The 15,425-nt window shown below is 49.9% G+C and overlaps 1 protein-coding gene across 2 annotated transcripts in view; it reads right to left on the bottom strand.

Annotated features, from left to right (window-relative positions):
- The window catches only part of LOC121452014 (solute carrier organic anion transporter family member 2B1-like), a 41,752-nt gene extending 39,462 nt beyond the window's left edge, over positions 1-2,290 (bottom strand). For both annotated transcript variants that reach the window (XM_041657882.1, XM_041657889.1), the window contains exon 1: positions 1,989-2,290. In XM_041657882.1, the coding sequence (XP_041513816.1) occupies positions 1,989-2,004 (16 nt within the window). In that variant the 5' untranslated portion in view covers positions 2,005-2,290. The remainder of the gene's footprint in view (positions 1-1,988) is intronic.
- Between the last annotated feature and the right edge of the window lie 13,135 nt (positions 2,291-15,425).

Here is a 15,425-nt window from a genome sequence, read left to right as displayed (position 1 = left end):
CTGGTTAGCTGCTGGGTGATCTTGGGACAGTCACTTGCCCTCTCTGAGTGTCTACTTCCTCATCCATTAAAACAGAAGGGAGATTTCTTTGAGGTCTCACACCGTCCATGGACAGAGCTGGATTTGAACATGCGGCTCATGGTTCTTTCCCTCAACTCCCATATCTGCCCTGGGAAGACCTCATTTGCACATGGAGGGCCAGAGAGAGCAAGCAACACACACACCTAGAGCGAGGAAAGATGAACTGGGTGTATGTGTGTCTGTTGTTCAGCGGGGATAACAGAGGCTTCCTCTAGCTTGGAGGGAGGACCCAGGGTACGCTTCATTTGGAGGTGCAGGGAGTGTCAAATTTCCCAAGGAAATGCTGTGTGTGGGTAGGGACTCTCTGGGCAAGGGGGCTGATGCCAGAGAGTGGCTTCCCTGGATCTCACCATGGAAAGTGTGGGGATATTAGTTTCCTGGCTACACAGACAGGAGAACTCTGCCTGCTGCCTAAGGGTACGTGTAAATTGGCATGTTATCTCTGTGGGAGATACATATGTCTGTCCCTATGGGAACAGCTGGCCCTGGACGCTTTGAAGACCGTTGTCTGCCTCCCTTCTTCCCTCTGCCTGCTATATTAAGCCTGGCCGTAGCCCAGATGGACACTGAGGAAGCACAGAGATGACTTCTGTTGACTCAGTGGGAGGACTTGGGGCAACTTCCTGTTACATTTGTGTCAGGGATCAGTTAGAGGACCACAGCCTAGCCTTTATGGGGAGGAGAGGCAGGTGTAGAATTGAGGGTGCTAGTTTTTCCCATGCCGCCAATCCCCCTATTCATACTGAGAATGGGAATGGGGTTTTTTTTGTCAATGGCCCATAAACTCATTGAAACCATCCCACTATGTCAGGATCGGTGGCACCCACCTGTGATCCTTGCACACTGCAGGCAGAGGCCAGAGGATGACATGTTGGAGATGAGCCTGGGCCACAACCAAAATCCTGTGTCACCAAAACCAAAACTGGCCCCACCTCCTCAAACCTGACCTCTTCCTCCTCTCTCCCGTGAGGCTTCCTGAGAGGAAGCATCCATCCTCACCCTTCCTGGTGCACTAGGGTCCCCAAGCTGTGTCTGTCACACTGCAGAGTCTGTTTGGCCTGAAGCCTTCCTTGTGGCCACCTGGGAGCAAGCCTGGCCTTGCCCGAATGGGTGTGAGTTCAATGGTGCAGTGGACAGGCAGCAGCAGGGAGCCCATCCAGCCCAGCCACCTTGTTGTAAAGATCCTTCGTTCGACCGCTGTCACGGGTGGTCTCTCTCTCTGCTCTGGCCGCTTGGTGCTTTCCTTATGCCATTCCAAGCCTGGTTTGTGGAAGATTCTGGATGTTTGCCTCCAGCCTCCTCTTAGCCCACTGCCATCTAGCCACAGGTGAGTGTACGTAGGCCTCTCTCTGAGTCTCCTGTACTCTGTGAGGCTCCTGGGATTATGCCTAAAGTCCGTCAGTCCCCTTGGTCATCTGTCCCTATGGAAGGACTGCTCTCTGCTCTTCTGACTCACACTTGTCTCCTGTCTGTTCCTCTGGGTCTTCCTGGTCACCTTCCTTTAGGGCCAATCTCTGTCAATGCCTGAGTTCTGCTGACACCTGTCGGTCACATGCTCTCTCCCCACGGCCTCTCTCAGCTCCTTCTCGGTGGTTCCCTACCTTGTCCATTCGTCTCTACACTGCCTCTGTCTTCCTGGGGGATCCGGATGTTGGTGGCTGGGCAGGACTCAGGTCTCAGGATCACCAAGGTGGTTTGCCTGGGCTCCCTGCCTCCAGCTTCCCTTCCTGCCCCTCTCGTTCACTCTTAGACCCTCCCTGTGTTCCACAGACCCTGCGGGTGACTCTGTGCAGAACTGAGCCTGTCTCCCCAGTACAGCACTGAGGTGCTGTAGCTCACCCTTTGATGTGGTTGATGAGGCTCCCAGGCTCCTTCCCAATTCCCTCCCTTTCTTCACCTGCACTTACCTATTCTGGGCCCCATGGCTGGGGGAATGCAGAGAGCTGTGGCCTCTCCTTCAACCTGGAGCTCAGCATAGAGGAAATGAGCTTGTTAGCAGTCCCCTGGAGACAGCTTCTGAGAGCATCAACACAGGACTGTCTCTCACTAGGCTATTTTCTTTGACCTCCTGGACAGCCACTGCCCTCAAGGCAGAGGTGGTAGGGACCCTGCTCAATGAGAGCCCTTCTTGAGGGCTCCAGGCACTTGCTCCTTTGTCTGGTTCCTAGCCACGACCCTTGTAGTGTCTTCTTCTCCAGCTCCATGAATTCGTCTGATCCCCAGCCGGGACAGCCCAGGGCCAGAGTTGTAAAAGGAGGCGGGTTTGTTTACGTCCAGCCCCTGTGCGGGCGGGAAGCTGCCTCCGCCCTGAGGCTTTTCTGGGTTACTTCCTAGCTCTTGCTCTTTGGATAGTTTCCTTGGTTAACGGCAGAAGCAAGAGTGAGAAGCCATGGATGGTTCTTAAGTTCAGGGCCATTCAGGAGACAAATATTCTAGAACATTCAGTCTCTTTGCTGCAGCCTGTAGGGCTGCTGTCTCCCTGGCCCTCTGTGAGCTCTGAAGCAAGCCCTAGCTTTCCTTCTGAGCCTTGGTCCTCCTTTACTACACTTCTGTCTCCTGTCCCCTCCCATCCCTCACTAGCAGCTGCCCCTTCCCATCTGTCCCAAGGATTCAGATTAACAAACAACTTCTCCCCCAAAACATCATGGGTCCCCGACACTCCATCAAGCAGTGATCTAGATGTAGGGAGGAAGGAAGCAAGGGAAAAAGGAAGCAAGGCAAAGGGTAAATGTGAAATTCTTAGAAATGTCTGGACTCTAGAGGCCTTGCAGACAGCTGGAAGAATGGTCCCATCCTAGTGCTGGCCCTAGCCAAGGGATGAAGAGTCATGAGCAAGTCCCTGTACCTCTCTGAGTGCCAGTAACTTTATCCGTTGGAGACAGAAATTCTCCATCGCTGGGCTGACATGAATTGTGAAGCAATAAATGCACAAAGAAGCCAACCTTGAGGGAGTGGCAGGAGGTGGGGCTTTCACCAGGCTGGGGAGAAATTAGTTGGTTTGCATAGCAGAGCCTGAACATGAGGCTCCCTAGGGTCCCTTTCATCCAGTGAGGGCTGGGGGTCCCTCACTTCACAGATGAGAGTCTCAGTCACTTGCCACAGAGCATCCCACGAGTTGGGGCAGCACCCCCACCCTGCCCCCTTCAACCCAGGCTGTCCTCTCTGGAGAAGAGTCTGCCCAGATTTGAGGTATAGAAATAAGCCCAAGGCCATCTCCAGAAGAGGACCTTTGCAGACAGTGGGGATGTGGGTTAAAGTCTAGCTTCCTCTGGGATGATAGAGGAACTTCCTTTAGCCCACTTGGCCATAGAGAGCAGGGACATATGAAATACAGATCTGCCTGGCACTTAGTAGCACTCAGACGGACGCCTAACACCTTTTGGTGTGAAGGTGTCGTTGAAGGACAAACTGTGTGAGCACATGACAGTGGAGGAAGGCCTGGCAGTCATCCTGGACTGTTAGAAAGAACGAACTCCAGTTCTGCTTTGGAAGCCACATTAGATCTGGGCTCTCAATCTTTCAATCCATAGTCAGCACCGAGTCTTCCTAGAGACTGGCAAAGGGGGAACCCGGACCCCCAGATTTCAAATCATAGGTACATAGTTTCAAGAAGGAAGTTCCCTTTAGACTTCTAAAGCCTCTCTTATCAGTTTAGCCTCAGAGGTTCATTACAAGGGAACCAGAATATTCCTGAATTCAGGCGTGTTTAGCTGGAGCAAAGGTCAGGGACCTACACGGGCTTACGAAACTTGAGATAACAGGCCTTCAAACCAGCTCCTGAACTAACAGTTCAGTAGGGTCTATCTACAGGAGTTCTAAGGTTTGTGACACTACCTTGCTCCCTAGCTTAGTGTACTTGAGAGCTCTGGTGTTTGTTGCAACCTGTGCTTCTTGCACAGCCCCGCTGGGTGTGCGGATCCCAACACCATCTGCAGCATCCCATTGTTTGCGAAAGTTGATGCCGTTTTTAGTGTCTCCTGCTGCTGGCATGGTTTGCCAAACTCTGCAGCTCCCAGGGTCCTCGATGTTCTCACAGCCCCATGGTTCATGCCAAGCTTGATGCTGCTGTAAACCCTAAGCTGTTGGCAGAACCTGAGCCCTTCTCTCTGAGTAGCCCACATAGAGACGGGTCTTTCTGTAAACCCAACACAACAGGAGACTTCATCTGTGGAGCCATCTGCTTTGGGATACGTGAGAAGGATGCAGGGAACGAGATTACAGAGCTATGTTCTGGACCCAGCTCTGTCGCAACCCTGCTGCGGGATATTGGGCAGATTCTCTGCTCCTTGGGACCCAGTCTTACCATCTGGTAAGTAGTTATGGCCTCAAACCACCAACCTCCAGGAAGGTCCTGCTGGCTACTGTGACCTTGCTCAGAGGATAAAGGAGGCAATGGGTAGTTTAGAGGCACCTTCCCCCAAAATCATCCAAACTGCGCCCTCAGCACCTCTGTTCTCACTTCCCTCTAGACTTCCAGTCAAGGCGGATATCTATAAATGAGCTCTAGGCTAGCTGGGTGTAAATGGGAGTCTTCAGTGAGCTTAGCCTGGGCTTTCCCAGCCTCAGATCTGAGCTGCCTTGTGCTCAGATCCCTGTGATGGAGATCTGCTTCACCTGGGGCTCATTAGCTCTGCCCAGGGAAGGCAATGTTATGCTTGCCTCTCCTAAGAGGGCAGGCATGACGTGCCGGTCAGAGAGGTCACTTTCTCAGAGTGGTGAGCAGAGAAACAGCCTCCATCCGGCTTAGAGTCAGGGCCTCCCCTTTTCTGGTCCTCTCCATCCTGATGCAGCTCACTCCCAGCACACCATGGTCTGCAGGCCAGCTGGATGAAGGGGGCCCTGGGAGGGGCTGTGCCGTGAACTCCCACCCTTGGCTCAGCCCAGCCCCTGGCACTTCCAACCTGCTCCGCCACGGGTGCTTGCTGAGGCTGCTGAACTCACCTGAACACTGCTCTCCGCCTCCTAGACTATGGGGGTGTCACTCACCCTAAGCTCTGTGTCTCAGCAGCCTTCCCCTGGGTCCCACTGCCTCCATGCTGGGCTAGAAACTGCATCCTCCTCTAGAACTGCCAGGCCCGTTTCCCAGAGAGCAGGAGTTTAATCACCTGATACTTTTAAGGCACTGGATGCTCCCATCTTGACCCAGCAAGAATTCTTTGAGGGTCAGTGTCCTCCTCTACAATAAAAAAGATAAGGAACCTCCTGGCAGAACCACACAGAATATCATCTTTGTGCCCCATCTCCCTGGAGAGTGGGCAGCTTCTCTCCAAGGAAGCAGGATTCTCCCTCCAGAGAGGCCTTCTCTGGGCGACTTGGAGCCTGCTGATTGCCCTCTCTGATCCTGTGTGCCCTTGTCTGTGAAATGCCTCCCGAGAGCTGTCAAGGCTGGGATGAGCTGATGGATGGATTAGTGCTCGCTACGTTCTGAGAGAGCAGACGTAGGCTCATTATTAATATGGCAGCCATGACGACAGTGATGACTTGAGATTCTGGAGGCAGAGGAAGGGGAGGAAGTCAATCCCAGCAGGTGCTCATCAGGTCGGCCCCAAGGCAACAGATCACTGGAAGGAAGCCCCCAACCTCCCAGCTCAAGGGCAAACTGGAAACGTAGCAGGCTGGCTGGGGGCCGTCAGTGTTAACAACTGGGGCTCTGTGGGTGCTTTAGGGGGTCCAGCTGAGTACCGGGTAGCCTGGACCCCCCAGTTTTTACTCTGCCAACTCTATGCTGGCATTAGTCAGGTCCTGCCTCTGCCTGGTTGTCAGTCTCCTTGTTATAAAATGGGGAGATGGCTTGGAAGGGGTCCCATTCTTCTCTGACTTTGGAAGGATGACGTAAATTGATGTGTTCAAAAAGAGTCAAGTATGGGGTTACAGTTATTGGTAATTTGTGTCCTTGGGGAGACAGCACTGGTGGGGACACAAGGTGGGAGCGAGGGTGCAGAGAGAGTGGGGTAGAGAGAGGGAACCAGAGTGGGCCACGAAGAAAGAGTTCATTCGGAGGAAAAGCCTGGCTCCCCCAAAGAGGTTTTGCAACATTGCCCTCTGGAGGCAGAGAGGAAGTCTGCACCCTGACCTTTCCTCCCCGATTCCAGTAACAGAAGTGGCCTTTGGAGGGATCAGCATCAGAGATAAACAAGGAGGCTTTGCTCGTGTGAGTTCTGGCTTCTCCGTTTGTCAGCTGTTTTACTTCACTTTTATAGCGGTGAAGCAAGCACAAGATTTACCACTGCATTCTTTAAATTTTTTTTTAATTTAAATCTTTTTGAGACAGTCTCATTTTATATCCCTGGCTGGCCTGGAACTTACGTCCAATCTCCTGTGTCCACCTCCGGAGGGATGGGAGTACAGGTGTAAACTAACACACCCAGGTTGCCCTGCTTCCTCCTCTCCACCTATTGTTGTCATTATTGTTCATTTGAATCAGGGTCTCCTGTAGCCCAGGCTGGCCTTGGGCTCACTATGTAGGTAAGAACAAACTCCTGATTCTGTCCCTTAACTGGGATGACAGGTGCATACCACTGTGATGGTCTTCTCTGGCCCATTTTTGTAGGTGGAGAGCTTGTTGACACTGATTACGTGGGCTGTGTGTGGAACTAACAGGTGGCCATCCGACGCTACCATTGCTTTCCTCTCTAAAAGCAAGCGGTGATGTCTAGAGACCCATGGCCAGGGTGCTTCAGCATTCCTTACTGAACTCTTAGAGGTTACGACAGCTGCTGGGAAGTAAAACAGCTTCATCCAGGAAGATGATTCACTTCCTCCCTGGTGGCCTGTGAGCCCGCGAATCTCAGGCCGGAAAGCAAAAATATTAGCGGTCCACAGCTGCAGTGACTTCTGGGCTGCTCACTCAGAGAGCTTGAGTCACATAGCAATTCCAGAAGGGCTGGCCTGGCATGGGGGCCAAGGCTGGGCTGGGCAGGGTACCTGTTTGCTGCTGCCAATCTTACGGGGCAAGGGAGGACAGTACCGGGGTCACCGTCCTTGTCTTCGTCACGGCCGTTCATGCAGTTTTGTCAGCTTGCCTCTGGAGATTGCCTTATTCCTATTACCCCAGCACACATCCCCCAAGATCACACGAGGTCGCTTTAGGTTCTAGAACACACGTGTTCTAGGTAAGGCTGGCCTTATCAAAATGCTGTTCTCATTTGACTACTTAGGGGGAGCAGACCCTTACATGGGAAGAAACCAAGTCTCAGGTCTTTCAGTGGCCTCCCCAAGGCAAGGGCAGGGAATTCCCCCAGAAAGCGGGATTTATGGGAGTGTTTAGTGTTTGGAATGAGATCTGGGCCCAGAACTATTGGGGAGTAGTGGGCCTTAGAATCATGCCTTTGAGGTTAGGTCTCCACCTTCTTCCGTCTTTGAGATGGTGTCTCTTGCTCACAACAGCACATGCAAGGACACCTGGCCGGAGAGCTTCCAGAAATCCCCTGTAACCCAGGAGTGCTGGGATTGCAAGTGTGTCCTATTGTGCCAAGCTTTACATGGGCTCAAGAGTGTCTTACCCAGGGCATCCTACACACCTTCCCAAGGATCCCCAAGACCCCGACTTCCTGTGCCCAGCTTCCTCCGTGGAGCAAAGCTTGCTCTTTAACACAACACCCAATGCTTATCCTCCAAGGCATAAGCTCTTTCCTAGCCTCACTGATGCTCCATGCACCCCTGTCTTCTTCCAGCCTCACTGATGCTCCGTGCACCCCATCTTCTTCCAGCCTCACTGATGCTCCGTGTACCCCGTCTTCTTCCAGCCTCACTGATGCTCCGTGTACCCGGTCCCCATGCTTGAGCGTCTCCATGTACCCTGTCTTCACACCTGAGATGTTCCGTGCACCCCGGGTCTCCATACCCTAGCCTGAGCCGCTCCTCTGATCAAACGCCCATCCCGAATCCTTCCTGGGGCACCCACGCTCCCAGATGACTAATGTTTCTTGAGCTTCTAGAAGAACATGGGTGCGGTCAGGCTCACCTACTCTTGGTCCTTGGCTAAGGAGCACCCAGTAGTCTGGCGCCATCACAACGCCTCCTCTTCCCCATCTACGACCTTAGGCTAAGGATGGAGGTCCCCTGGGGTCACTTCTCACAGAGCAGCACAACCCTAAAAAAAAGCAGGTGGGGCATCTCAGCTTTTTCAGCACAAAGCCCAAGGGGGAGGAGCGTACGTGTGTGGGAGTTGGCATGTATGTGCATGTGTGTTTTCTCCCTGTGGCAGTCATGTGAGGGCTGCACAGATGGCTGTTCAGCTATCTACTCACGCAAAAGTATCCTCACTAAGTTTTCACAGCATCGGTTGTCTGATCACCCTCGTTTATACAAAGGTAAACAAAGGCACAGAGGAGGGTAGCCATTTGCTCAGGATGCACGGCTGCTTGGTGGTGTTCAGATTCCAACCCGGGTGCATTTAATTTGGGAGACAAATGGACTTCTGCTCTGGTCACACTGCCTCTTGGGGAAAATGAGGATGACGAGGACAGCCACACTAGAGGCCCTGACGGGGGTGCTCAATTTGATCTGCTCCACAGAACGCTGTGGACCTCCTGCCCATGGCTGGAAAGGAACCCAGGCTCTCCTGAGATGTATTTTTAACTCCCCTTCTTCCTTGTCACCTTCCTTTCCCAGCCTGTCATGTCTGTCAGAACCTCACACCTCTAAGGGGGTGGAGGTGATGAGGAGGAGCAGTGGGAATGAGAAAGAGAGAGACAGCACAGCGTGTCACCATTCTCAAGTTTTTCCAGCACAGAGTGGTGTCCAGTCAGGGCACAGGGAGCTGGCCAGCTGGTCTCTGTTTGAGCTGAGGGCTTCTCTCTCTCTCTCTCTCTCTCTCTCTCTCTCTCTCTCTCTCCTCTCCTCTCTCTCTTCCCCTCCCTCTCTCCCTCCCTTCTTCACTTGTGTGTGTGTGTGTGTGTGTGTGTGTGTGTGTGTGTGTACATTCATATGGAAGAAAAACTCAGGAGATTTGGTTCTTTTCCTTCACCACATAGGTTCCAGGGATTGAACTCAGGTCACAGGCCCAGCAGCAGGTGCTCACAGGCTGTGGTCCAGCAAGTCTGACGATGGCTGGATAACAACAGAAGGTCCAAGAATCCAGTAGTCATTCAGCCCACGACTGAAAAGACGCGTCAGGAGCTAGGACTTGTCACTCTGCAGAGAACCCAGGTCCAGCTGTACGGCACCTGTATGGTGGCTTACAACCAACCATAATTCTGGTTCCAGGGAATCTGACGGCTTCTTCTTGTCTTCCTGGGTCCCAGGCATCCATGTGGTGTGTGTACATATGTGTAGGCAAAAGACATACACATAAAATAAAACAAACACCTCCAGAACCGGGTATAGCCCAAGGAGGGGTCCGTCTCTGGGAGGACATGTTTGTTGAGACAGACAGTGAGGGACCTGGGTAGTCTCAGATGAGGGAGTTGGTTTCTCTCTCCTGCTCTGATTAATTCTGGGTGCCTGGCTCTGCTCTGAAGTTGCCCATCACGGGTCTTACACTGCGTCATAGCTGTTTCTGGGCCTCTCCAACCCACTGGCAACAAAAAGAGAACTGGACCAGAGGCTCTCTGCAGTTTAGTGGCTGACAATTCTATGGCAGAACTTTCCACACAGCCCTAAAATCATCAGGACAGCAGTACCCAATCTCTGCCTGTGGGACGTCGGGGGTCAGGGTACTACTTGCAGGCTGGCTTTACTGGAGAGTGGTCCAGGACCTCCAAGAATGATGAGAAGATGGATGCATAGCTGGAAGCAGTCTTCAGATATGTGGGCTTTGGTGTTTCTTCCACAGTGGACCCCTGTGGAAGAGGCTGGGTAGGCATAAGGTATGCAGGTTCTGGTTTTTGTACCACCAACTCCCTGTGTGACTTCAACCAAGACACTCCCTACTCTGGGCTATTCTTATGTGGGGGCAGGGAGCTAGGCGTAGGGAAAATGCCAGTTGTAGATTGTACAAAACTGTTTGCTTAAACAACAAAACAAAAACCCCGACTCAGCTGTTCCAGAAGCTCCCGGAAAACGTGGCACATGGTCCCAGTCGGCCGGCAGGAACCACTTCTCAGAACTGTTGTTTTGGAGAAGGTACCTGTTTGTGTTTACTGGGATGAGAAAAGCAAGGAAAATTTACAAAGATGCAACAGGTCTTGACTGATCTATTGGGGGAAGCTTAGACATTTTATCAATTAACTCACCAAACAAAAATATTGCTGCAGGTTCATGGTGATCCGGGCTACGGGTACCAGGCATTTACCCTCTAGGTGTGAAGTATCTGCTGGGACTTTTCAGGAAAATGTGACTAGTCTCTTTCTTCCTAGAGTCACATTTGAGAAGTTTTTTTTTTCTATTTTTTTCTATTTAGAGCTCCTCTTTATCACCCAGGCCATCTGAACCTGTTTTAAATTCTCTCAGAGCAAAACTGAAATTTATACCTGTCTCGGATACCAGCCTGAGAAACCAAGAAGAAAATAAAACTGTTGGCCTCATTTCTCTCAGGGTAGAATCCAGAGAGACTGTAGACGTTGCCCAGACAGACTGACTTGCTGGAGGAGTGAACGCCGTGACCGGGAAGTCTGGTTACTAGACAAGATCTGACACTGACTCTCCTCTGACCGGGAGGCGACCCATCTGTGCTACCCTGTCACGGCCTGATTTCTCCCGTCATGAGAAAGGCCACAGGCACAATTCTCTGCAGGGCCATTTCCACTCCTACACCGGAAAGAAAGACTTCATCAGACGGGAGAAAGCTGAAGGTGGTGCCGGAAAACCCAAGTGGAACTGTCCAAACATCTCAGGAGAGGAAGTAGCGGGTGATTCTGATGTCAATAGGATCTGCCCTGGACAGCTGCCCAAGGAACAAGTTCACATAAAGGCTGAGTCAGCACCTCCCACCCAGAGGGAGGGAGAGGAAAGTCAGGTTAGAAGACAAACTGAATCCATTGCGGAATAGAGGGGAGTGTGTCAGCCATCCCCTATGCCTCCTGAGCTCAGTCCTCACCTAGGCTAGTGCCACCCCTTTGGGCTCATAGGTGCAGTTAGGAGGACCTCAGAGTTAACTGCATCACTCCCCCACCCCACCCCACTGCCTGCACACCCAGGGCTTTTCACTCACTCTTACCTAGTGAGTCTGTTACCTTCAAAGGGCCCCAGTGTGAAGACTCCTCTTCAGGAACTGTGGAGATGTTTACTGGGTGGATTTGTATCAAAGGAGGGGGGCCCACATATCCACACCAGAATGTTTCTCCCTCCATGGCAGCAGGAACTGGCCTTGGCCATGTCCTTAAAGAAGCAACTTGATATTCTGATAGGCATCTGAGCAATTGAATGGGTTCTTCTCCTCCTTCTCTTTCCTCCTCCTCCTCCTTCCTCCTCCCTATCTCTCTCCTCTTTTTCCTTCTCCTTCTTCCTCCTCCTTCTCTTTCCATCTCCTTCCTATCTTTCCTTTCAGGTGAGTGGTGTCTACTCTCTGATCTTGCCGTCTTGATTTGGTTCTTGATTGTGACTTTTCTTTCTGTAGACATAAAAGGATCTAAGGTTAAAAAGCTGCCCTGAAGTCTTTAGTCTAGCTCCTAAGTGTTAAGTCTGCTTGCCATCCCATCCAAAAAGACTGTAGAACGACACACATATTATTGCAAATGGAGTAACTAATTTTCAAGCCTACCTTCTGTAGGATGAGATAGGCTGACTGTAGAATTTTCTCCCTCAGTGGAACTGAATTGCCGGCTCCTGATGTTGCTGCCAATGAGTCCAAATCTTTGAAATGTTCTTTTCCACCAAATGGAACCAGTATTTTCAGCATTGCTCTTAGATTTTCCATTATTCTGAGCATCTTCATTATGTAATAGCATTTCTCGGTGGCTCAGCTGGTGAAGTGTTTGCCGTGTAAACATGAGGAGCTGAGTTTAGGCCCCCAGCATCCGTGTGGAAAGTCATGCAGTGCATGCGCCTGTTACCCCAGCATGGTGGAGGTGGGGCCAGAAGGGTCCCTGGAACTTGCTGGCCAGCCACCGCTGACACCACTGAGACCTTTGGCCCTAACAAAGACTCCTTTGAGTTGTTTTGTGGTCATAGGGATAAGAACTCACTCAACAGCAGATTTGGGGAATGCTTGATCTTGCAGACAGAGCCTAGTCTGTAAACCCACTGTGTTGGCTGGTCTTATGTCAATTTGACACACAAGCTGGAGTTGTTTGAAAGGAGAAAACCTCAGTGGAGAAGATGCCCCCTAAGATCCAGCTGTAAGGCATTTTCTTAATTAGTGATTGATGCGGGGGGGGGGGGGCAGCCTATGGTGGGTGGGGCCATCCCTGGGCTGGTGGTCCTGGGTTCTATCAGAAAGTAGACTGAACAAGCCAAGAGGAGCAAGCCAGTAAGCAGCACCCCTCCATGACTTCAGCCTCTGCTCCTGCTTCCTCCAGGTTCCTGCCCTGTTTGGGTGGCTGTCCTGACTTCCTTCAATAATGAATAGCGTTATGGAAGTGCAGGTCCAATAAACCCTTTTCTATACAACTTAAATCCACATAATTCTTTATCATCAGCTTCTCGGAGGTAGGCGTTCTCTCTGCGAAAATCACCCTCTAAAGACGGTGGGCCTTGCTTGGGTTTCCCTTCCTCTGCTTGCACAGCTGCAGATGTCCGTACTCCAGTTTCTCCTGACTTTCTCCTGGTGGCCATGACCCATGGCTGCTCTGTGGGTCACATGATCCAACAGACCAGCACTGCACTGGGAGCCATGCCTGCATCACCGTCCTCCTCTTGTACTTTCTGGAACTGGAATTGGTACAGACTTCCCAGACAGTATGGACAATGTTGCCTACATATACCATTTAGTCCTGGCCCAGGACCGTGTATTAGTCAGGGTTCTAAAGGAACAGAACTGATAGAATGAACATTATGTGCATACACGTGTGTGTGTATGTGTGTGTGTGTGTGTGTATATGTATGTGTGTATGTGTGTGTGTATGTGTGTGTGCATGTGTGTATGTGTGTGTGTGTGTATGTGTGTGTGTGTGTGTGTACGTGTGTGTGTATGTATGTGTGTGTGGCTGTGGTCCAGGTATTCCGACAATGGCTATCTGACATCACTGACTACACTCAGTCTATGTTCTACATTCCATCTCTGTGATAAATGCCTACAGGAAACAGTTAAAAGGAGGGGAGATCTATTTCGACCCACAGTTTCAGACATTCATTGTCATCTGGCTCCACTGTACTGAGACTATGGTGGGGTGGAGGATCATGGTTGCAAGCAGACATGCTGAAGCACAGATGCTCATCCAACAGAAGCCAGGAATCAGAGGGTGACCGAGAAAGACTGACGGTTTGCCCCTTATAGTCATGCCCTCTGAACCACTGATTCCAGCCAGTTCTCACCTCCTGGTGTCCATGACATCCCAGTAATGCCTCTGAAATCGTTAGCCAAGAATAGACTTTTCTTCTTACGAATTGATTAGCGTGGGTGTTTTGCCACAGTAAAGGAAATCTGTTATACTCATTCAGTCATGATATTTATAGGGAGGCCATTTCTTCAGTGTACGTTCTTGGTAGCAAACAAAATACTAATTTCAAACTCTTACTTTGTGTTTTCTCTTGGGTTTCACATAGTATGATTCACTTTAATTTTCACTCTCTCCTTTGTTTTCTCAAAATACACCCCCAGATTTGTTTCTACTAAAATCTTGCTTCTCCTTTGAAAACTCCATTTCTTCAAATACTTTTTTATTTGTTTTAAGAAACATATATTTTTCAGGCAGTGTTGATGCATGCTGTTAATCCCAGCACTCAAGAAGCAGAAGCAGGCAGATCTCTGTGAGTCTGAGGCCAACCTGGACTACAGAGTGAGTTCCAGGACAAGCTCCAAAGCTACACAGGGAAACCCTGCTTGAAAAACCAAGAAAAAAAGTAAAGAAAAAGAAAAAAAAAGAAGAGAAAAGAAACATATGTTTTAAATAACTTGTTCAGTATTTCTGATTCTTTTTTTGAGATGAAGACTCTCTGGTTAGTCTTGAACTCATAATCTTCCTGGCTCAGCTCATAAGTAGCTGTGTACCATTGGGCTTAGGCTTGTATGTTATCTTTAAAGCAATAAAAACCTCAATTATTAAATGCTATACCTTCAGATGTGGGTATTGGACAATACAGTGGACAGATCAAAGGAGAGATCACAAAGAGAAATGAAAATGGGAACAGTCTGCCAAAACTTATGGGATACAGCGCATGTCATGCTTACTTTAAAAAAAAAAATAAAACCACGTAACTTTTAACTATAAGAAATTAGAAAGGTGAAGCAAACAGAAACTCAAATACACAATAATCAAAACATCATAAAATGAGGACAGGAATACTTGAAAAAGAATTAAAATAGAACAGAAAACAGAGCCTGTGATAGCTATTTGGGTACACCAACATTTAGATAGACTAACCAAGATGAAAGGAGACTCTATTGCAATAAAAAGTGAGACGAAGGGACATTACTATTGAGTATACAGGAATAAATAAAAAATGTGTACCATTATTCAGCATCTAAAGTACAATTGGATTTATCACTATCTGTGATCGTTAGTTCTAAGGTCAACTTGCTACAGTCTAGACTCTCCTAGGGAAAGTGTCTCACTGGGAGATCTTGTAGATCAGTTTGGCCTGTGGGCAAACCTGTGGGGGATGATCTTTATTATGTTAATTGATGTAGGAAGAGCCAGCCCACTGTGGGTGGTTCCATCCCCCGAGTTTGGGTCTTGGACTGAGTAAGGGTAGAGAAAGTGAGCTGAGTAGAATATGACTCTCTCTGATCTCAACTGAACATGAATAGGTGTTTAAAGTTCCAGACAATTTGATTTCCCGAAAACAATGTCCCGAAGCCTGGAGCTGTGTGTTCACACAAGCCCCATCTCCCATAAGTCGCTTTTTGTCAGTGTCTTTTATCACAGGACCAGGAAGTGGATCGTGGACAGAAGTTTACACATGGGGAAGCTATACCGTATGGCTCAGTCTGCTCCTGAGCCCCACCGGCAACCATTGCACAGGGCTGTGGGTGCATTAGTTACCTTTCCCATGGTGATGACAGAAATACCCGGCAGAAACAATTTAAGGGATAAATAATTTATTTTGATTCACACTTTCAGAGGGTTTGGTTCATGGTTGATTAGCTCTATATGCTTAAACAGAGCATTATGGGAAAATGTAGATAGAGAGGGGAGAAAGAGAGACAGAAACAGAGAGAGAGAGAGAGAGAGAGAGAGAGAGAGGAGGAGAGGGAGGGAGAGAGGGAGAGGGAGAGGGAGAAAGAAGAGAATTACGAGAACTGGACAAGGTAAGCCACAAGAATAGCTCTACCTTCTTAAGATAGACACCACTTCTTATTCAAT

This window comes from Microtus oregoni, unplaced genomic scaffold (assembly GCF_018167655.1).
Source record: "Microtus oregoni isolate MIOR12 unplaced genomic scaffold, Mior012 000000F_ref0000247, whole genome shotgun sequence".
NCBI lineage: Eukaryota > Metazoa > Chordata > Mammalia > Rodentia > Cricetidae > Microtus > Microtus oregoni.
Note: the sequence above shows the minus strand (reverse complement) of the source record. Positions and strands in the feature narration are given on the sequence as shown.